The following is a 23645-nucleotide window of genomic DNA, read 5'->3' on the forward strand; positions in this document are numbered from 1 at the left end:
AAAGCTGACGGCATCATGTTCTCAGACCCTTCTATCTCCAGGAATCATCTCATTTTTTCCAAGCCAACTCTCAGCCTTATAATTTCGAGTATTCACGACCCATTTATCTGTTTTCCCTTAATAAAACTATAAGTCATGTATCTAAAAAAAAACTATACAACTTTTGATCTGGCAAAACGCTGAATTTTTAAAGGTGATTCATCTGAAAAGCTACCAATCAGTTTCCCAGCCACTCTGTAAATGATTAGCAGTTTCCACACACAGCAAATCTCATTGCTTTTGCTCTCAGAGAAGATTTACATAAGAATTGCCACTGCTGGGTCAGACCAGTGGTCCATCATGCCCCAGCAGTCCCGCTCTGACTCCATAAAATAGCATTTTGGAAAACGTACGTGAGTGCTGTCGCTTGCGAAACTTCACCCAGGTATTCCAGTTCAGCACTATTAGCTGGAACTGTCCCAAATTGTAATGTTGCTGTGCCAGTGCTGTTTTGTGCTGCATTTCTGCCCTTTTGTTTTTTCTGAGCAAACAGTATTTCATCCAGGCGCTGCAAGCATAACAGAGAATAAAGAGTAGATTAAGATTTAAGGTGACCTTTCACTGGCGCAGGATGCCTGGAGAACTGCAACTTGATGCAAAGCATATGGTCCAACACACTGCCCCACACAGTGGGGGGTCTCTGGAGAGTTGCTTTTTTTAAATTTAATTTTATTTCAAGAGAGTAGCACGCAACAAAACACAAATACATTAAGCCAGCATATAAACTAATCAGAACCCAATACAAAAAAACTCAAGAAACAAATATACTCTTCTCAAAAATTTCCCATTTTTCTCCCCTCCCCCCTCCCCAAAGAAAGCCAACCCCCTCTCCCAACCTCCCCCTCCCCATCCCCAAACCACAACAAAATAGGAAGAGAAAAAGGCCAACGAACTGGACATCAGCAGTGGCGTACCAAGGGGGGGGGGCGGGGGGGGGCGGTCCGCCCCGGGTACCAAGCCCTGAGGGGGTGCTCCCGGTCCGGTCCAGTTACCCCCCCCCTGCGCCGGGTGTCGCGTCTGGAAACAGCCTGCAGCAAGATCGCGATGCCAGAGATCTTTGCCTGCTTCGACTGTTTCCTCCGCCACGGTCCTGCCCCTCCTCTGATGTCAGAGGAGGGGCGGGACCGCGGCGGAGGAAACAGCCGAAGCAGGCAAAGATCTCTGGCATCGCGCGATCTTGTTGCAGGCTGTTTCCCCAGGGCAGTAGCGTACCAAGGGGGGCGAGGGGGAGGTCCATCCCGGGTGCCGCCTTAGGGGGGGGTGCACAGCTGGCCCGGTCCCTATCGCGCTCCTACCCTCCCAGCGAAAGCAGCATCGGCGCCATTATCGAAAAAGGTAATGGCGCCAGGCCTTGGAGCACCAAGGCAGACCGCTTCTCCCCCCTCCCAGCCGAAACCCCGCTGACCATCCTATCTCTCTCCCCCCCCAAGTGAACCTTTCTGACCCTCCCAGCGAAAGCAGCAAACCTCCCTCCAGTAGCGTCGGCTTTATCCTCCCTCTGCCGCATCACTGATGACGTCATCAGTAACGCGGCAGAGGGAGGAGAAAGCCGCGAAGGAGGTTTGCTGCTCTCGCTGGGAAGGTCGGAAAGGTTCACGGGGGGGGGGAGATAGGAGGGTCAGCGGGGGTTCGGCTGGGAGGGGGGAGAAGCGGACTGCCTCGGTGCTCCATTACCTTCTTCGGGCAGCAGCAGCGTTTACAATTCGCTGCTGTTGCCGGCTTCAGGCCTTGTTCTCTGCCGGGTCCTGCCTACTTCCAGTTTTCATGAAGACAGGACCCGACAGAGAGGAAGGCCTGAAGCGGGCAACATCAGTGAATTGTGAATGCTGCTGCTGCCCGATGAAGTTCAGGACATCAGGACATCGGGGAAGGAGCAGGGAGAAATCGGCTGCTGGCTTGGGGGTGAGGGTAGGGAAAGAATCGTGGAAGTGGAGAAATCGGCACGATGGCTTTGTGCAGGCTAGGGGGAGAGAGAAAGAAAGGAAAAAATAAAGAGGGGGGGCCAGGGGGAGAGAGAAAGAAAGGCAGAAAGAAAGAGGGGGACCAAGGGGAGAGAAAGAAAGGCAGAAATAAAGAGGGGGACCAAGGGGAGAGAAAGAAAGGCAGAAATAAAGAGGGGGTCAAAGGGGAGAGAAAGAAAGGCAGAAAGAAAGAGGAGGGCCAGGGGGAGAGAGAAAGAAAGGCAGAAAGAAAGAGGGGGACCAAGGGGAGAGAAAGAAAGGCAGAAATAAAGAGGGGGGTCAAGGGGGAGAGAAAGAAAGGCAGAAAGAAAGAGGGGGGCCAGGAGGAGAGAGAAAGAAAGGCAGAAATAAAGAGGGGAGCCAGGGGGAGAGAGAAAGAAGAAGGATCAGAAGAAGGACCAGAGACTCATGAAATCACCAGACAAAAAAGTAGGAAAAATGATTTTATTTTCAACTTAGTGATCAAAATGTGTCCGTTTTGAAAATTTATATCTGCTGTCTATATTTTGCACTATGGCCCCCTTTTACTAAACCGCAATAGAGTTTTTTAGCGCAGGGAGCCTATGAGCGTCGAGAGCAGCGTGGGGCATTCAGCGCAGCTCCCTACGCTAAAAACCGCTATCGCAGTTTAGTAAAAAGGGAGGGGGAATATTTGTCTATTTTTGTATAGTTGTTACTGAGGTGACATTGCATAAAGTCATCTGCCTTGACCTCTTTGAAAACCCGCGGAATATAAATGATAATTAACATTTTCTCTGCGTACAGCGTGCTTTGTGTTTTTAAAATTTTATTGTTGGTAGATCATTTTGACTTGGCCACAAAGGTAAGGGGGAGGGAGGGAGGGGAACTGCTGAAAGACATCTAATAATCCTTGCAGGCTTGACTGCAGGGAATTATTTTTGTAAAATCATGTTTTGTTATGTGACTGGCATTATCTAGACTTTAATTTCTATGAATGAATAGAATGAAAATGATATAAAATTACTTGCTTGTTTTTATGTGCGTGCGCTGAAGGAAAGTGGAGAGAGAGTGGGCTGAGGATGCTGAAGGGAAATGGGGAAGAGAGTGGGGAGAAGACGCTGATTTATAAATTGACAATTGTACAGAATATTGTTTCTTTTTATACTTTAATATAAACAATTCAAGGCTTGTGTGGATGGAATCAGGTGGTTTGCGGGGATGGGGACCGAGCTTACGGGGATTAGTCCAATAAAATTGTATTTTTTTATATCTCATTATTTGTTTTATTTTTATTTGTTAATTTATAAAGTGGTGATTGTTATGTATCAGTTTTTTCAAATTTACATCTACTGTCTTTATATTTTGCACTGTATTAGAGGACATGTGTTACTGTTTTTTGTGGTGTTGCATTGTATCCAGGGTCTGGTTTCTTGGCGGATCAGTTTAACTTTTGTCTACATATTTCTATTTTTAGTTTGTGATTATTCCATTTTGGGCGAGGGTGTATCTCTGTTCTGTGTGTATGAAAAAGACATAGTTTTCAGTTGGCATTGACTACAGGACCAATTGACTGTGCGGGATCTGGCTTGTTTAGTTTTACAATGTATGTGTTGGTGTTCTAGTGCTCACTGCAGTGTTTAAGATGCAGCCTTTTCCTAGGTACACTCTTGTGGTGCGATATGTAGATTGGTACTAAAAATCATATTTTTCATATAGATGGGGGGTTGTCAAAAAATGATGGGCCCTGGGTGCCACATACCCTAAGTACGCCACTGCCTGCAACTACTCCATAAGTACTTCTAATGTCATGACAATTTAGACATAATTTATGTTTTGTTATGTTTGGAATAATGGTTACATATATGAGGTTCAATAAAAGAAAATTTTCACTGCCTGTTTCTATTCTGACCATTTATTCCATTTCATGGTTATTGCAAAAAAAAAAAAAAAATTTTTTTACATGGGGGGGGGGGGTGTCAAAAAATGATGGGCCCCGGGTGCCACATACCCTAGGTACGCCACTGGACATCAGTGACATGGACTAGCCCCAATAAAGCCTAAGACTACAGACTATGCTGCCCGCCACTGCACATATCCCACACCTTGTGATAATTACCCAAAGTACTATGGTGAATAGCTGTCAACTTAGACATCAGTTGGAGATAACTTCACTGGCTGCCCCTGGAAGCAAGAGTTTTGTTTAAATTTTTTTGCCTTTGCTATAAATCAATTTTTGGCCTGGTTTCTCAATTTAATCTGGACAGTTCCATTAGGTCCACACGCAGAATTCATTTGTTCTCCTTTCCATCGTTAAAGGACTGCTGCTAACAAAAGATTCCTGGACAGAACTCTTGCCTCCCAGGCAGGCAAATGGAATGACTGGATGGCTAACATCATCAACCATTCCTCATCTTACCTCAATTTTAGAAAATCTATAAAAACGAATTTGTTTAACCGATTGTAACCTATGAATCTAGTGTATCATTCCTCCCAACCTGTACCTTATTTTCGATGACTTTGCATTGTAACTTCTTCGACTTTGTATTGTAACTACTTCGATCACTTTGTATTGTAACTACTTCGCTGATTGTCCAGCGCCTCTTGTTGTAAACCGCCTCGAATTATCATGGCTTTGGCGGTATGTATAATAATAAAATGCTAAGCGCGCATGCACACTCTCACCGCATGCTTTCCTGATCCCTGTTCTGTCGGGCTTTGGCGGTAGGAGTGTGCATGCGCGCCAGACAAGCCTCCCTGTTCTCCATCTCTCCACTTCGCGGCTGCTGAAACGGCCCCACACTCGCAGCTTCAGGCTCATCGAGCTCCAGCACAGCAGAGAGTCGGCAGTACAGACTAATCAGTTTCTCCTTCCTTTCCGCTATCCGACCGGCTCCCTTAGGCCCTCCCCGCCCCCCCGTCCCTTCCTGCGGTCCCGACTCCAGCAGCCTGCAGCACTGTACACACACTGCCGTCCCTTCCTGCGGTCCCAACTCCAGCAGCCTGCAGCACTGTACACACACTGCTTCAGGGCCTTCTACTGCCCTGATTTACTCTGCCACGTCCCTGATGACATTATCAGAGAGGCGGCAGAGCAAATAAGGGCAGTAGAAGGCCCCGCAGCAGTGTGTGTACAGTGCTGCAGATGCTGCTGGATTCGCAGGTTTGTCGGGACCGCGGAAAGGGAGGGGGGCGGAAAGGGACTAAGGGAGCCGGCCAAACCGCGGGAAGGGAAAGGGGGGGTAGGGGAAATGCTGCTGCTGCACAGGGAAGTAGTGTGGGGGGAGGGAAATGGATGGGAAATAATTCAAACAACTTACTCTGTGAAACTTCCGTTATTACACAAAAAAAAGGTAGGTGACAAAAGGAGAGAGAGACACAGAAAAAAAAAATCCATATACAGCAGTCAAAGAGGCAAACACCAAAACAAACACAGACAGAGAGACCAAAAGTAAGAAATACAGACAGCAGCCAAAGAGATAGACAGAAGGTGACAGTCAAAAAACCACACAGAAGAACAGGGGTTTAAAGAGACAGATTTAAAGAAAAAAAAAAGAAATTTGGACAAGGAGAGAGAGACAAACAGAAAAAAAAGACAGGGGCTACAGAGACAGATTAAAAGAGACAGACACCAAAACAAAGACAGACAGACATACAGCGGCCAAGGAGACAGACAGCAAAAAAAGACAGACAGACATACAGCGGCCAAGGAAAGAGAGAGACAGAAAGAAAGACAGACACACAAATCTATTCTAGCACCCGCGTGTTCCCGTTTTCCGTGCGCTGTAGGTCCCCACAGGTAGGATCGCGCATGCGTGCTTCCACGCATATCTCTCTCTCTCTCTCCCAAAGCGGATGTCGGCTTCAGGCGGCGCGGAGGCTGTCGGCCGCAGCGGCTCTTAGCGTCTGCAGGCTGCGATGGCTGTCGGCGGCTGCAGGCTGTGGCGGCTTGAGGCGGCTGTCGGCAGAGGGCAGATGCAAGGTAAGGGGTGCTTCTGGACAGGGGAAGAGACGAGGGGGGAGAAAAAGGAAGGGAGGCCTACTGCTGGACGGGGGAGCAGGAAAGAGGTGCTGATGGACAGGGGAAGAGACGGGGGAAGAAAAAGGAAGGGAGGCCTACTGCTGGACGGGGGAGCAGGAAAGAGGTGCTGGGGGAAGAAAAAGGAAGGGAGGCCTACTGCTGGACGGGGGAGCAGGAAAGAGGTGCTGATGGACAGGGGAAGAGACTGGGTGGAAGAAAAAGGAAGGGAGGCCTACTGCTGGACAGGGGGACAGGAAAGAGGTGCTGCTGGACAGGGGGGGGAGATAAAAAAATGGAGAAGGGCTGCTTCTGGATAAGGGTAGCAGTGAAGAGGTGGTGGTGGACACAGGGAAGGTAAAAGGAAGGGAGAATGGATGGACAGCCGAGGAAAACGAAAGACAGAAAGAAAGACAGAAATACAGAAAGCGGCTAAGGAGAGAGAGAGAGAAAGAAATAAAGACATACACACACACATATATTCTAGCACCCATTAATGTAACGGGCTATAAGACTAGTATAAAAATAAAATTATTATTATTATTATAATCCAGCTAACTATATATCTCACGGCAACCAGGAATGCCAAGTGACTGCCAACGATGAGCCAAGATTAGCCTGGCGGCCGTGAATACACAAGCTGCAAACTTCAGTTCAGTTTTAGTGAAGCCAGGTACAGTACTCCCCCGATATTCACGGGGGTTCCGTTCCGCGAACATGGTTTTTCAATGGGGGAGACTGGAGAGGGCAGCGGGAGAGGCAGGAGAGAGCAGCCGGAGCACCGGCGAGTGCAGGAAATCACTCGCTGTATGCTCTGACCACCTCTTCCTGCACTAAGTCGTGCCTTACCCATCAGGAGCTGCATGTCAAAGCAGCTCCTGATTGGATAAGGCCTGACTTAGTGCAGGAAGAGGCGGTCGGAGCATACAGCGAGTGATTTCCTGCACTCGCCGGCGCTCCGGCTGCTCTCTCCTGCTGCCCTCTCCTTGTTGGCGGTTCACGGTCGGAAAATACCGCAAATGACCGGGACTGCGAACCGCTGACTGCGAATGACCGGGGGAACACTGTACACCCACATTTAACAAACAACTCTCCACACACACTGGACAATGTTTCTGCAATACTCGTACCAACATATACCCACAAGTTGCCAATATTCCTTAACCAATGGGCACACCCACCAAATATGTAAGAAATCCCCCCCGCTCCCCACAATTTTGCCAACTACGATCCGATCCCGTCCCAAAATATGTTGCACCCTATCAGGCGTAAAATACCACCTGTAATACATCTTATAGCCAGTGGCGTACCTAGCATATGTGACACCTGGGGCCCATCAATTTTTGGCACCCCCCCCATCTGTACGAAAAACATGATTTTTAGTAACAAGCCACATGTCACACATGAGTTCCTAGGAAAAGACAGCTCTTACATACTGCAGTGAGCAGTACAACATCAATACACCCATTGCAAAACTAAACAAGCCAGACTAGTACAGATCAATCCTACACCGTCAATCCTAACAGAAAGCCATGTCTTTCAAACACACAGAACACAGAAAACACCTTCACCTAGTATGGAATATGTCATCACAAACTAACCCCTTCCCCTTTTACAAAACTGTAGTGTGGATTTTAGCCACGGTGGTAACAGCTCTGACGCTCATAGAATTCTGAGCATCAGAGCTGCTACCACCATGGCTGGCGCTAAAAAATGCTCCACAGTTTTGTAAAAAGGGGGAATAAAATAGAAGTACATAGACAAAGGTTAAATTGAACCAGCAAGAAGCTGGACTCTGCATACAATGCAACACCACAGAAACAGTGACACGTCTCCTAAAGCAAATAGAAAATTTTTGTTCTACCTTTGTCTTCTCTGGTTTCTGCTTTCCTCATCTTCTTGTTACTCTCTTCCTTCCATCTACTGTCTCTCTTCTCTCTGCATCTTCCATTTGCTCTGTTACCGTGCCTCTCCCTTGCTCCCTCCTTCCAAATTGGTCTGGCACTCATCTTCTTCCCTCCGCTCCTCCCATAGTCTGGCATCTCTGTCTTCTTCCATGCCAGCATCTTCTCCCAACTCTCTCTTCCCCATTTACCTTCAGCATCTTCTCCCCACTCTCTCTTCCCCATTTCTCTTCAGCATCTTCTACCCACTCTCTGTTCCCCATTTCCATTCAGCATCTTCTTCCCACTCTGTCTTCCCCATGTGGTTTCATCGTCCTCCCCCCTCTGTCTTCCCCATGTGCTTTCAGCGTCCTTCTCCCCCCTCTGTTTTACCCTGTTTTCCTCTCCACCCCACCTTTTCTCCCTTTCTCCCTCCCTGCCCCTTACCTTCGTGGCACTTTCTCCCCCCGCCCCTGGCCCGGACAACAGGCCCGGTCCGACAAACCTCCCTGCCCTGTGGCCGGCGTCTAAACTGCCTTCTTACAGCAGCCGGAGTGTTGTAGTTGCATATGGCTGCCGTAAAGGTCGTCTCTGATGCAACTTCCAGTTGCGTCAGAGATGACCTTTACGGCAGAAACACGCAGCTTCAACGCTCTAGCTCAAGGGTGGCCACACTTTTTGGGCTTACGAGCTACTTTTAAAATGACCAAGTCAAAATGATCTATCAACAATAAAATTTTTAAAAAAAACACAAAGCACACTGTACGCTGAGAAAATGTTAATTATCATTCCTATTCTGGAGTTTTTTCAAAGAGGTCAAGGCAGATGACTCTATGCACTAACAACCATACAAAAATAGACAAATACCACCCCCCTCCCTTTTTACTAAAGCACAATAACAGTTTTTAGCGCAGGGAGCTGCCCTGAATGAGGAGGCAGAGCTGGAATATGCAGTTCTCTGTAGGCCTATTGCATCATTAGCAATTTTCAAGCTTCATCAGCACAGTTGAGATTAAATCATCTATTTTGCATCAGGGTTTTTTGCTTCTTAGTTAAATCGGCGCAATGTCTTCTCATGCTATAAATATTTGCGATTTGCTCAAAATCTATACGTGATAGGAGAAAACTGAAGCTATTTTCATACACAGGAGGTCTAATTTTCTTGCCCCAGAAAAAAAAAGTTAAAATTTGTTGCAGTGTTATTATCAGTAGAAAGAGATTAAACTCCAGTCCCATACTTACTCAAAGCACTTTCTCTGCAGGTTGGTGCCATAAAATGCATACGCTTTCACAAGCAACTCAGGAGAGAGCTGGAAAGAAGTATTACATTATATTAGATCAAGCTTTCTGTACATTTAGGTGCTAGTTCCATAAAGGAGCGCTAAGGTATAGGCCCCCAATGTAGCACAGTGAATACTGCTCCTATAATGGAAGTCAGGCACACAGAAATCGTTATAGAATACTAGTGTAAATTTGCATCAGCACTAGAGGTCAACTACATTTCAGTTTCGATCTTAGATTCAGTATTGAAACCGACCTAAAATCCGGGTCTGCGTTTCAGCCATGCCTGTGCATTTTGGTCCAGATTCTATAACGATACCTGAAGTTAGGTGCCTAGACTGGTCTGCCTAACCTAGGGTTATCAGATTTTACGTATGTAAAGTAATGGAAGTAAAAATTGGATGTCTCAATCCATCTTCCTTTTCTGGAACCATGTGGTAAGCCTACCTAAGGTGCATGATATCCTTTCACTGTCCTGTACCAATATTGATAATATAAGGGGGTACTGAAAAGCTCTCAGCCCAGCCAAAAAGAGAATGACGCAGATATGGTTCAATCAATGATCTGAAACAATGTCAAAACATAGAATTTGGTTTCTGCAAGTTGGCACTTAATGAACTAAGACAACACTCTTTTCATCTACAGCAGCAAAATAACGCTCAGAATTTAGGAAGTTGGTTGATTGGGCTGAGAACTTTTCAGCACCCTCTTGTAATTATAGCTTCAACAGCTAAACTCTTAATAATCAAAATAAATGAAATAAAACAGTGTTAAAGCCCAGATCCTTGCATTCTATTTTGCTTTTAAAATACTAACTAGTAAAATGTGTCTGGTAATGTAAATTGAAACATATATTGGTACACTTGTTACCAGCTGTGCTTCATCTGGTCCAAAAAGATATTCTAGGTAGCTCTCTGTTGTTGGCTTTATCTTTGGTCTCATCGATTCATCTATAAGTATATCCCTATAATAAATGGAAGGAGTATATTTTAAAACCAAGAGGATGAGACAGGTGAAAGGTCTTGAATCAGGCTGGCTTTTTGCATGACTAAGGGCTCCTTTTATCAAGGCGCGCTACGGGGGTTAGCGCATCGGATTTTCATCATGCGCTAACCCCCACGACAGCCTAAAATCCTAATGCCTCGTCAATGGAGGCGTTGGGTACTAGCGCGGCAGATGGTTTAACGCGCGGTATTCCGCCCATTAAACTGCTACCGCGCCTTTGTAAAAGGACCCCTAAATCAAAGATGCACACAGACTTTTTTAAAATCTGAGAATGGCCCCCCCCCAAAAAAAAAAAACCCAAACCCCAGCCCAAAACTTGCCTTGTCATGAGATAACAGACAAATCACATTTATAAAAGTGGGTGACTTCTGAGGAACTGTCTTATATTGGATATCTGCAGCTCAATTGCCCCCCACGCTCTGGAACTTAATCCCAGAGGGGCTATGTCTAACTCGAGACTACTTCTACTTCAAAAAGCAAGTGAAAGCCTGGCTCTTCTCCCAAGCCTTCAATACCTGTGATGACTGACCATACATTTGCACCTCAGAGAAAACAGGAGATTCCTCCTTCCCAAATTGTGGCAGGCAAAGAAACAAACAAAGAAGGTGCCTAGTTGGTGCTCGATCCCTTTTATTAGATAATATGACACTGACTCGACACAATCATGTTTCGGCCTAAAAAGGCCTGCCTCAGGAGTCTAAAATATTGTATATTAAAAAATCAAATATCGAAATGTTAGACTCCTGAGGTAGGCCTTTTTAGGAGATCGAGATTGTACCAAATAGTCACCTTCTTTGTTTCTTGACCACACATTTACTCCATGCCTGGACTAGCTTGCTGCACACCCTGTAACTTAGAACAGTTCCTCACATCCTGTTTAACTGTACATAGAACTTGCCTTGAGTTTAGCCACCTATTTATCCCAATTGACTTTGTATTCATCCTGTTCCCATCTAAATATGAGGTATTTTCAAAAAGTTTCCGCACTTTTATTTTTTTTAAACACTATTTATTAAAAGAAAATTGCATCATTTATCCACATAATCACCCTGTTGCCTGACTGACTAGTTACATGACATTCTACGACACACCCTCTTAGTACTTCTCCCGCCTCAACCATTTCCCGTAAAAGTATGAAAGTATGGAAACTTTTTGAAGAACCCTCGTATATTCCTGTGGGTTGACAGAGAAAACACTCTGGCCATTTACCAATACATCTCATCTAGGGCTATTTGCTGATATTCAGCAGCCCTTCACTGTACAGTGCCGCAGAATATCACCACAGTCTGTGGGTGGATCTTGGGCAGAGCCTGGAAGGAACCAAAGACTTAACCAGTTACTGACCAAATTCAGACCGCTAACCAGCTAAAGGAAACTGCTATGGATAGGATAGCAAAAAGGGCCATGGGTAAAGGGTAACTTTAGCCATGGAGATAACAGGCACCGGTCTAAATATCGGCTAGGTTGTGACAGAAAAGGGCCAGCTGCCCCTTGCTACCTTTTTGATCCACACACACCTCCAGGAACCACAGCACCCCCTTCAAATCCTGATCTCCCACACACACACATCCCTATCCCCAAAGAAAGAAGGAGGCTCCTGGTGGTTTGCCCTGCTAGACTACCAGGAACTATCCAGGGAGCCCTGAGGGACCTATGAAGATGGGAGGGGGAGTGTCCTGAGGCCTTCAATCATCTTTCTTCAGCAGATGGGGAGATCAGGATGGGAAAGGGGTATTGTGATTCCTGCTTCTAATATTCAGTTTGGACCCAGATAAAAGGTATTGCAGCCACTACTGTAACAATTAGCCCTGGATATCCATGCTCATGTTTGCATATGGTCTAACACTGAATATCTATGGTTAATTTAGCTGGCCACTGGCAGCTGAATATCAACTGTAATGTGTGTGGATTTGCCAACTCAGCAGAGGCTTTCAGCATGTTTATTTTGCACTTGCTCATTTTCATAGGGAAGCAACACAGGCAGTTTCTCTTTGAAAATGTTCCTAAACTACATGCAATAATAGAAGCTAGTTTCTAAAAAAGTAAGTCCAGAAAAACTGTAAAAAGAAACTACTGTTAGTGACAAGGTTTCTTATGATATAAATATCCCCATTAACAGATATAGGATGTTTATATGCCACTGAAGTTCTTTGTACCATATACGAGGTGCTACCCAAAAGTTTGAGGAATGTGTACAGTGCGCGCGAACAGGATATAGTATGACCTTCTGCCGCTAGAGGTGTCTAGCAGTATGCTTTGTGAATCAGTGTGCCACTGGGCGTGTAGCTGAGTGGTCACGTTGTTTTGTTCTGTGCGATTTTGTAAGGTTGTGTTTTAGTGACTCGGTGGATTTCTATATGATAGATTTTACTGAGCAAAGAATCTGCATCAAATTTTGTTTCAAACTTTAAAAAACTGCTGCAGAAACCATCGTATGCTCCAAGAAGCCTTTGGAAATAATGCCATGTGCCAAAACAAAACCTTTCTTTGGTACAAACGCTTCAAGGACAGACGGACATCTGTCCACGACAATGACCGTTCCGAACGACTGTCAACAAGCACAATACCAGAAGCCATAGCAAAATTTTGTGAGACTATTCTTGCAAATCATAGGCAAACTATCCATGATGTTTGTGAGATAGTAGGACAGTCATACGGGACAGTTCAACAAATTTTGTTGGATGAATTGAACATGAGACGCATTTCTGCGAAATTTGTGCCAAGACTGCTAACCAGTGAACAGAAGGCCCGCTCACACATCACAATTTTTTTTTTTTTTTTTTAACAATTGAATTCCCTGAACTTTGGGGTAGCACCTCGTATACTAATCCCATGGATCAATCTCAACAATTATAACTGTGAAGAATTCAAATAGTTTTGAGGAGGTCTATACCATAAAAGATAAGATCGTCCCTTCTCCATCAGTCTCTTAATAGCCTCTTCTAGAAATAACAGTGGATCTTCTGGACACATTATGCATAAACCACAAAGCAGAGCCTGTCAAAACAAGAGCAGTATATTTATTTCTATTTCCTGATTGAAATACTATTCAAACATTAGCTTAAAAGCTTACATAGCAGTAATCCCTCATCTGACCAATAACTCACAGAATGGCAGTGACCTAAAGAAATAAGGAGAACATCTCAGTTTCCAGCAAGTTCTCCTTTGCACAGTTCTTTGTGAGTGATGATGTCACTCATCAAAGGACTGGAGAAGGTAAACCTGAAGGCCAGGTAGAGAGAGCGCAATCTAAAAAATGCTTGCTGTAGGGTGATAAATCATGCTAGAGATGCTAAAAGTAATACCAACAAGTGGATGACCCCTTCCATTTCCTACTCTCTGTCTACCCTCCACCTCCTTAAATTCCATATTTGCCTCCTTCTCTCGTCCTCTGACTTCCTATCCACCCTCTCCTGTAAACTTCCATTTTGTTTTGTAGAAATTATTAGGATAGGAAAAGAGAATAAAACACAATATCATAATGCCTCTCTATTGCTCCATGAGATTGTACCTTGTGTAATGTGTGCAGTCTCCTGCAAACAATCCTTCTCTCCCCCTCCCCCAGCCCTCCTTTAAAAAAAAGTCTCTTTGCATATATTCTCCTAAACATGTTTTAAGTTTTAAAGATTTACCGGTAAACCTTCTGAGCTCCTATAACAATAGTTATTAACTGGATGACCTATGTGCTGCATTTAATAATCTTATAAATTAGAAAAATACTTGCCAAGTCTTTGACATTAATATGGAAATAATATGAAAAAGAAATGCATTTTTAAGGGAGAACCCGTTGCTAATTCAATGGTAATTAGGGAATATAGGCAGTTTAAATAAACATAGCAATAACAATTCCATGTTTGGTCTTTATGACTCTGTGCCTGTGCCCAAGAATGATCCTCAGATGGTGGAAATGTTTAGAAACAGATTGGATGCCGAAAGGATTCATCCCCGCTTGCGCCTTGCGTCACGCTTATGACGTTAGCGATCCTCTTTTTTTACCTCATAGATCTCCGGCAGCGCGTGCTTGATGAAGTAGTTTCTTAGCTGCGCGTCGGCGTTGCGCAGGGAAGACATGGCGAATGGCTAATAAGCGGAGGCTGAATAATTTATCTGTGGGGAATTCGTATTCCCAATCCTCGCGCTCCCACGGGGTCCCGCGTGCAGTAATGTTGTAAACTCTGGGTTACCTAGCAACGCTGAGAGGCTGGGGCCAACTATTTACGCGCCCGGAGGTTGTACGGAAGGGAGCTGGTTAAAAGCTGCGTTGAGGGGATTCTTGTTTGCGTGTCTAGTAATTCTAAAAAGTTTTTTTAAAATAATGAATCGCCCCGAACCTGCCTCCCCGAATCTGTTCCCTCAATGCCGTGTCCTAAGCCAGGCTGCAGGGAAGCCCGACGGCCTAGGGACTTGCAGAGTTTGATTTCGATCGGCCAGCTACCCGCTCTTTGGGCCTGTCGCGGCTCTGACTGGGGATGGGAGACATTAGGCCTGGGATTGTCTTGTGGAGTTATTTAGGACTGTTATTAGGTACCGGAGCCTGTTATTATGTCTACAAGCGGCTTTCCCGCAAGACAAAATGCAAGAAAGCTGGATTCGTTGAGATTCCCTCAGGTACAGTACTAAGCAACAGCAGCACTATGACTAGCCTGGGGGTGATACAAAGACTGTGAATTCACTCTGCTTTTGTTATATTTTATGTATATGACTCCTCCCCCCCCTCCCCAATGGGAGCGAGTTTCTGACAGAGCTTAGAAACAGGTGCTTGTGAACAATGGGGTTGAAACCTGCAGTTAAACTGAAAAGGGGTCTCTGCCACAATCTGACTGCAGGAGGATTGTATCCAATTTATGAAAGTTACTAAAGGCTAGATTCACTAAGCCAGTGGTCTCAAACTCAAACCCTTGGCAGGGTCACATTTTGGATCTGTAGGTACAGTATTCCCCTCCCCCCGAAATTAACAGAGGTTCTGTTCCAGGAACACCCACAAATTTTGAAAACCCGCAAATGCGGTTTTGCATCTGTCAAAAGGCAGGAGAGCCTGGAAAGTTGCATGTTCTGCATTTAAGCTAAGTACAATCTTTAGCATTTCCTGAATGCAATCACCATTATTTTGGACTTTTAAAAAGATTTTGCGAAACACTCCATCCAAGTATTGAATATATTTTTCAAGCTTTGCATACCCTCAAGAGTTGGACTCGTTTTTACTAAAATACTATGCTATGATTTGAAATAATAACTCTTGTTTCAAGAGAGGGTTACCTCCCTCTCTTTAGAGTTACAAGTCTCTGAGCAGAGTTACAGTTTTATGAGCACTTCTCTTGGAGGTTTAATTAACCTGAGTCAGTTCTCTCTATTGCATTTCAGCTACTTTCTGACTCTTCATTGCTACATTTTCCCTGTGTATTTAAAAAAGGCAGGAGAGGGCAGCTGGGGCGCCGGCGGGTGCAGAAAATCACTCGCGGTATATGCTCCCACCGCCTCTTCCTGTTACTAAAGTCAGGCTACCCCAATCAGGAGCTGTCTTTAGTACAGGAAGAGGTGGGCTGAGCATACTGTGAATTACTGAGTCTGCGAACCGCAAATTCACAGGGGAACACTGTAACTGGAGGTCCTCAGAAAAATAGTTAATGTCTTATTAAAGAAATGACAATTTTGCATGAGGTAAAACTGTATAGTTTATAAATCCTTCCTTTTAATAATAATATTGTAATTTATAGCTAAAGAGTCATAATCAAGAAACTGTTTTATTTTACTTTTGTGGTTATGATGAACATACTGAGGGCCTCAAAATAGTACCTGGTGGGCAGTGAGTTTGAGACCACTGCACTAAGCCCACCGATCATGTTTGCAATTATGTACTGACCCGATTCACTAACCTCGTGGCCGATCAACCTCCGATCCAATCTGCGCATGCAAATGAGGAGAAATGGCATGCAAAGCAGGAAGGCAGTGATTCACTAAACTCGTTACACCGACTGGGCTGGCTGATCAAAAAAGAAGTGACTGCTGAGGCCAGTCGCTCACGTCCCTGCCAACTCTCCTGCCAGTGAAGGAGGGGGGTCATGGTCGCTGAGGTTATGAAGAGAGTGGCGGCCTGTGAGTGTCCAGAAGCAACCCGGCTGGCCTTTGCCTCCATTTCTCTCCTTATCTGCTTCTTGCCAACATCCTAGTGCACACACAGCTGCAAGTTGCTCCCTTGCACACTCCAGCAATCCAGGACATGCAAGGCAGCCCCGCGCAGGTGCACCCAACTTTCTTCAATGAGTCACAGCCAAGACGGCCACCAAAGTTGGCAGATTGACTGTCCTAATCCTGCTCCTCCCCCCCGATCCCTCCATGGGCGGCGATCCAGAGCACATATCTGCCCCTGCATGGTTGCCCGGGTACTGCCTTGGTCTCGTCTCACTGCTAGCCCCGTATGGTGTCCTAACCCAGTCTCCTGCCCCATATGGTGTCCTAACCCAGTCTACACCCCACCTCTTAAACCCCACCTCTATCCTCCTTTCTCCATTCTAATCTTCTGCCTAAACTTCTGTATAGTCCACTCTCAGCCTATACTCAAATAACTTGTATTTAAACTAAACTACTTATATTTAAACTACTGTTCTTAATTTACTGTATACTCCCTAAATTTAAACTGCTGCACAGTCTCGTATGTCCAAGTATTTAAATCTACTGTATAATCTTGTATGTCCAATTACACTCCATTGTGAATGTTTACTTGTAAACCGTTCTGAGCTACTGGGAGGATGGGATAAAAATCTAAATAAATAAATAAAATGGCTGGAGCTATCGGTAGAAAAGTCCAGAGCCTCTGACACAGGCAGTGACACAGAGGAAGCCGGCAACTGTTTGACTCTCCTGCAAGCCCGTGGTTTTAACCTGCGGGTTTAAAGCGGGGCTATGGTGAAAGGGGACGGGGAGAGTGAGCACTGCCGGCAATGGTCAGCTGAGCCAGTGGAAAAGAGAGCAAGCGCATGCGCAGACCATCTACAGGCAAAGAAGATGTCTGCACATGGTCAGGATCGCTCTGTAGTGGGCCTCCGATTGCAGTCATTTGCATGAGGAGACTTGGTAAATCAGTCACCCGGGACAGACTCGGCCATGGATTGGACAGGCTTTAGTGAATTTAGCCCTAAGTTCACACATGGGGTGGGTAATTCCATATGCATATCGCTTGGGTAAAATGTAATGCATTTTAAGAGGTTGTCACATGGGGAATAAAGTATGTGAGCTCAAATGAATGTGGGGATGTGAGCTGAGCAGAGCTGAGTCAAAATATAACAGAAGTGAATATCTGCTCACAAGTTCAGAAAGGAGAAGGAATGGGGCGTAACTAAGCCAGCATGCTAAAAGAGTCTAGAATCTGTGAGTTTGCATTACATAGATTCATATCTGTGTATTATGCTCATTTGGGAGGTAACATAGTAAATAATGGCAGATAAAGACCTGAACAGTCCATCCATTCTGGCCATTAGTTAAATCCATTATTAAATTAATTTGTCTTTTCTTTGATATTTCTGGGTCATAGACTGTAAAGTCTCCCTAGTATTGTCCTAGGTTCCAAATGCTGAAGTTGCCATCCAAGCTCACTCCAGCTTATCCAACCATCCTGTTTGCAGGATATCTACCATAAAGATAGCTCTCTAGATGGGAAACTCTGTCACTGGCTGACACAGAGCTCTTTTTAGAGATGATATGCTGTGTACCAGCAGAGGTGTACCATCAGGGGCAACCCTTGGGAGCAGAGAGAAATCAGGGCAGAAGACCAGCAGCCCATGAGAGTGGGATCAAAGCAAGCAGCCTTTCAGAGCAGCTTGGGACATAAGAAAAGGGCCTGTGGAGGCCTATCGCTGTCTGAGGGTTGAGAAGAGCAGAGGCAGCCCTGTTACCGGTAGTCACTGAGCCCTGTTGAGGGCTGGTAACCTGGACCCTAGAGGCTCCTCTCGAAGCAGGGGAAGGCTGTCGGAGTGTAGAGCGGCGCTAGTATCCCAATGTAGGCGCCAGGCCTCTGGGGGTGTGATCAGCACCAGCAGTCCAATAAGGGAGAAGGCTCCCTAGAGACTAGCGGCAGAGGTGGAACGCTCTTGGGAGGGCTGTGACCCTCAGAGCTAAGGAATAATCACCAGGAGGCTACTACAGGAGCAAGCCCCCTTACCCCTAAGAGCATCTGTAGATTGAGTGAGAACCTGGGGCTGGGCCAAGGGTGGATTGGAAAAGGAATCTAGATAGACAGTCATGTCACCTAGTGACTAAGCTAAGAAGCTTGGGAGGAGCCTACAGTCACAGTGTTGGCAGACATGACTGAAAGGGGCTACGAGGTTTTGGAAATGCTGGATTTGAACTGAAAGTTAAAGTTCAAGAGACTATGAACAGAGGGTCTGAATAGTATACAAACACTGTTGAATTATCTGCAGTAGTGCTGGTTTAAGTGTGGAAGTATTGGAATTGTTAAAAGATATTCCTAACAATTTGTTTAGTGATTAGGCCTATGTACGTAGTTCAAATAAATAAATTTAATTTATTAGCCAACTTTCTTCACAGAAGTTTTTTTGGATTTTTTTCCTGGGGGGAGAAAAGGTTGAACCCACTCGCTAACACTTCTTTTCCCCAGTTGGAGGCACTGAGCGCTGAGTAAGGGACCGACGGAGACTGCCTTCGGGGAACTCCAGACTGGTCAGGCCCTGGACCCAGAGCTGCCCTGAAGGGGCATTATATATATTAAACTCCCCAGTGTAGCTCCCCCAGGCCATTTTTGGCACTAAAATTGGCACGGCAGTCATCTTGATTTGAAAATAAAAGCCTCTATCTGCCTCAAAACACCTCTTTTTTGCCAGGATACCTTGGATTCATGCCAGGTATGCGGTGGATGGCTGTCTGAGGATCATCTGTGTTCCACGTGCCGTGCTGCACATGAGGGGGGGAGGGTGGTGGAAGCCTCTAGCTTATCCTCCTCTGGTCCCTTGGGGGAGGTGTTAGTGCCCAGTTGGTCTGAGGGCCCAACCGGTCAGATTTGAACCAGAGAACAGCACAAGTGTGTCCCCCAGCGAAGTACAGCTGTGACCCAGGCACAAAACCCCAGAAAGAAGTTTCTGAAGATCCGCAGGAGCGGACTGGATGTCCTGGTCAGTGGTTTCCCTCTAAATTCATCAATATGATGTTTGTAGCTTACATGATTAACAAGGGCTGCATGGAACCCTTAGGGATCGCAGCCTTGCTGGTGCTGGAGGTTCCCCTCCCCAAGAGCACAAACCCCCAGCAACAATGCCATATGCAAGACAGGGAAGTTTAGTCTGAGGAAGACTAGGACAAAATGGGCTCTATTTCAGTGCCTTTACTCTTCCAGTCAGGGTCCTCTGTAGCAGGAAATGCTGCTTCATCTTTAGGGAGGGCTAGATCTGGATCTGGTGGAGGCCCCTGATCATGGGGAGGACCCGACTGTCAGCAGGAATTAAACATAGAGACTCCAAAGTCCTCTGCTACATTATGCTCGCTTATGAGCAGCACAAAGGCACAGGCCTCCTGTTTTCCCTCTGATCAAAACATTACCAAAATGCTCACAGACCTTTGAGAGGTCCCGGAGTGGCCCATTCGGGTGGCCAAAAACCATGGCAAAGCTCTATCCAAAGGATGTGGAATTTAACCAGCTCTTTGTTCTTCTGAAAGTGGATTCATTGGTGGTACAGTTTATAAAGTGTACCTTCTGTATCGCCTGCTAGACCGGTATACACTCCTTCCTTTGTATTTGTGGGGGTTATGGGCAGAGCCGGCCCGCGAATATTTAAATATTGCGGATAACTTTCAGGGACGGCTCTGACCCAATCCTGTCTCCCTCCTGCGTCCCAGACCTTCCCCAGACCTTACCTTGTGGTCTAGCAGTGACGCGGGGCAGGATCTACAACAGGAACTGACAGCAGCAATTTTGATGACGGCTCTGCATGGGGCAGGAGCATAGGAAGATCGATCCTGCCCCATGTTACCGCTAGACCACTAAGTAAGGTCTAGGGAAGGTCCGGGATGCAGCGTTTCTGTTATTACAAACCACCAGGCAAAAATCATGAATAACCAAATCCACGGCTCCCCTCTTTGTGTTGTTGGAATTTGTTTCGGACTCCTGGTTTCCACTTTTTTCCCGGACAGAGCTTGGACTGGTCCTGTTTGGGGATCCGTCCGATCTCGGGGCTGTTAAACCCGGCAGTTCTTGTGCTGGATCCCTCCCCCTCCTTCCTCAGCCTCTCCAAATTTTGTAGAGGTGCCTTAGCCGGCAGCCTGGCCCCCGTAGTTGGTCAGGCCTCTGGCTTTAAGAGCCGTTGATTCTGTTCTGATCTTAAAAAATTGCCCTGCAGAAAAATTCTGAGGCTATGCTGGTAAAAAAGAGTTCTTTTCCCTTCAATTTGCTGTCTTTTGCTGTTTTTTCTCATCTAACCGGCACTTTTTCCAGTTAAGGTGGTTTTTGCAGCACAATGAGCACTCGGCAGGGGAAGACAAAGTAGTTCAATTTTATGGTTTATATAGTATGACTAGAAAATCCAGATCTTTAAGAACTGCCTGATGGGTATCAAAATATTTTTAGCATTTTTTATTTCAAAGGTCTTACATTCCTGGATAATCTTAATTTCCTTTTAGTATACTCACCATAAATATCTTGCTTTCACTGGTTTTGAATCCTGATTTAAATATAAAGAGGTAATTATTTGTTTTAGTACAGTGTACATTTTAATAAAAGAACTATGTCAAGATAAGCAGAGGCTATTAAAATGTTTCTTTTGTTGTTTCTGTGCTGACAGATGGATCTGATAACTTGGAGCCTCATCATATCCAAAAACTTATTAAGCTTCTTGAGAACACAAAATACTGCTCGGTTCGAGAGCAAGTTTTGATCACATTGGCTAACAGTGCTGCCTTCTCAGAAAATCAAGTAAGTAGTGTAGACCTAGCTACACTGGTATTTTCAAACAATGTGCATTGAGAACAGATAAACTGGCAAATTGGTTTGACTACAGAACAGATTAATTAGGAGGGCTTGTGTCAGAGAGGAAGGAAAAATACACGTTGGTTCCTTCACATTGAAAAAAGGTGATTGTTTTCCGTAGAATAACTCATTATCCCAGGACAAGCAGGCAGCATATTCTTGACTGATGGGTGACGGCACCGACGGAGCACCGGTATGGACAATTTTAGAGTGATTGCACTCTAAGAACTTGGAAAGTTCCAGTAGGCCGCACCGCGCACGCGCCTTTCCGCCCGACAGAGGCGCGCGGTCCCCAGTTTCTTAGTTTCCGCGGAGCTAAGAAGTCGCATTTTTCAACGGCTGTTGAAATTTTTTCTTATACGCCTTCCCGCTCGCGAAACCTTTTTGGGAGTTTTTTCCCTTCTTTCTTTTCTTTTTCTAAAAAAAAACAAAAACCGAGAGTTTATTTCTTTATTTTTTTCTTCATTTCGGTTTTGCCCCGGCGGGGCCTACTGCCACCATCGAGGCCTCGGACTTCGATTTGGCAGAAGCCGTTTTCACTTTCATGCCCCCCCAGCCAGGGTTTAAAAAGTGCCAGCGGTGTGCACGGCCTATATCCCTCACGGACCCGCACAACTGGTGCTTACAGTGCCTGGGTCCTGAGCATCAGGCTTCCACCTGCATCCGCTGTGCCACGTTAAAAAAACGTACATTAAAAAATCACCAGATACAACAGCGATTACTCTTCGGTGCCGATATGTCCGATCCTGCGGCATCGACACCGGCATCGGCCCCATCGCAGTCGGCACCCACTTCGTCGACACCGCGCCGGCGTCTCAACATCCAGGTAAGCCGGCTAAGAAGCCTTCCCCGCTGGAGCGTCCTCCGGTCTCGATTGCAGTGAGCCCAGTCCTGCCGACCGTGAGGCGCCCGCGGAAGCGCTCCGCCCCTATCGAGGTGAGTCCCTCGACCTCGGGCTCCTCATCTTCGGGGCGTCGAGCAGCACCGCAGGTACCGCAAAAGAAAAAGGCGGTACCGGTGCCCTCTTTGGATGAGCGCATTGCAGCCGTCCTACAGACGCAGCTCAAGGAGCAGTTACAACAACTCCTTCCTGCTCTATTGGCACCGAACCTTCCGGTCCCGGTCCGGTCTGAGCCGCCGGTACCGGCAGTGGAGCAACCTTTATTGTCTGCGTCCACTGTCTCGGTACCGGTTCACTCGGCCTCATCGATATCGATGCCAGTTCTTGCACCGGAACCGAGAGCCCAGCATCAGTCGGTGCAGACTTCGGCACCGCTGCAGTCGGTAACATCTCCCGGTACTGTATCTATGAGGTCGGGTAAGTCGGCATGCAAATCCCGACACCTAGAACCCTCTACTCCGGAGTCTCGAGACCGTAGCTCCCATATTAGGGACCCTGATCTGTGGGGTGACTCTGAAGAGCCTTTTCTTTCTGAGGGTGAGTGTTCCTCGGATGAGGATGATCCTGTTATTCCTGATCCATCCTCCAAACATGATTCCACGTCTTTCACTTCTTTCCTGAAGGACATGTGCGAATCTCTCTCTATTCCTTTGGAGGCTGAGTCTAAAAAATCCAAGGCCTTTCTTGATGCCCTTGACTTTGACCAGCTTCCAAAGGAATTTTTGAAACTCCCTCTTCATGACATCTTGAGGGAAACTTTTTATAAAAATTTAGAGACTCCTTTGACTATCCCAGGAGCTCCCCGTAAATTGGATTCATGGGAGCTCCCCGTAAATTGGATTCATTATATAAAGTAATTCCTATTCCTGGATTCGATAAGTCACAGCTTCCACATGAATCACTGCTTGTGGAATCTACGCTTAAGAAGTCTGCGGGAGCTAGTGTATATGCTTCTGTCCCTCCTGGCAGAGAAGGTAAAGCCATGGACAAATTCGGTAAGCGGTTATACCAGAATGCAATGCTAGCTAATAGATCTGGTAATTATGCTTTTCACTTTTCTTTTTATCTTAAGCATCTCCTTACCACCATGGCTTCCTTTGAAAAGTACCTTCCTGAGTGGAAACGACAGGCTTTCCACCAATGCTCGTCTTCTCTTTTCCAACTCCGTAAATTTATGGTAAGATCCATTTACGATACCTTCGAACTTACCTCCAGAGCAACGGCCATGTCTGTGGCCATGCGCCGCCTTGCCTGGCTTAGAGTATTCGAGCTTGATGTCAACCATCAAGATCGGTTGGCTAATGCTCCATGCCTGGGGGATGAGCTTTTTGGGGAATCCATGGACTCGACCACCCAAAAGCTCTCCGCCCATGAGACACGCTGGGATACTCTCCTCAAAACAAAAAAGAAAACTCCACCGGCACGGCCACAGCAGTCGGCCTACCAACGCCGTTATGTGGCTCGTCCATTGCCATCAGCTCCCCAGCAAACTAGGCGTCAACGTCAACAACAACGTCAGACTCCTAGACCACCACAGCAACAACCTGTGAAGCCGCCTCCACAGCAAAAACCTACGCAGCCCTTTTGACTTAATTCTCCAGGGCATAGCCAGCATCCAAACATCTACCCA

At 46.1% G+C, this 23645-nt stretch overlaps 2 protein-coding genes across 6 annotated transcripts in view; one reads left to right on the forward strand and one right to left on the reverse strand.

Annotated features, from left to right (window-relative positions):
* Positions 1 to 14367, reverse strand: part of FBXL13 (F-box and leucine rich repeat protein 13) — a 163640-nt gene extending 149273 nt beyond the window's left edge. For both annotated transcript variants that reach the window (XM_033959618.1, XM_033959619.1), the window contains exons 1-5: positions 14142 to 14367; positions 13039 to 13142; positions 10011 to 10104; positions 9102 to 9169; positions 393 to 547 (exon numbers count right to left, since the gene is read on the reverse strand). In XM_033959618.1, the coding sequence (XP_033815509.1) occupies positions 393 to 547; positions 9102 to 9169; positions 10011 to 10104; positions 13039 to 13142; positions 14142 to 14216 (496 nt within the window). In that variant the 5' untranslated portion in view covers positions 14217 to 14367. The remainder of the gene's footprint in view (positions 1 to 392; positions 548 to 9101; positions 9170 to 10010; positions 10105 to 13038; positions 13143 to 14141) is intronic.
* Positions 14368 to 14399: 32 nt separating this feature from the next.
* Positions 14400 to 23645, forward strand: part of ARMC10 (armadillo repeat containing 10) — a 65353-nt gene continuing 56107 nt past the window's right edge. For all 4 annotated transcript variants that reach the window (XM_033959628.1, XM_033959632.1, XM_033959631.1 and 1 more), the window contains exons 1-2: positions 14400 to 14753; positions 20930 to 21060. In XM_033959628.1, the coding sequence (XP_033815519.1) occupies positions 14615 to 14753; positions 20930 to 21060 (270 nt within the window). In that variant the 5' untranslated portion in view covers positions 14400 to 14614. The remainder of the gene's footprint in view (positions 14754 to 20929; positions 21061 to 23645) is intronic.

Source organism: Geotrypetes seraphini, chromosome 9, assembly GCF_902459505.1.
Source record: "Geotrypetes seraphini chromosome 9, aGeoSer1.1, whole genome shotgun sequence".
Taxonomy (NCBI): domain Eukaryota; kingdom Metazoa; phylum Chordata; class Amphibia; order Gymnophiona; family Dermophiidae; genus Geotrypetes; species Geotrypetes seraphini.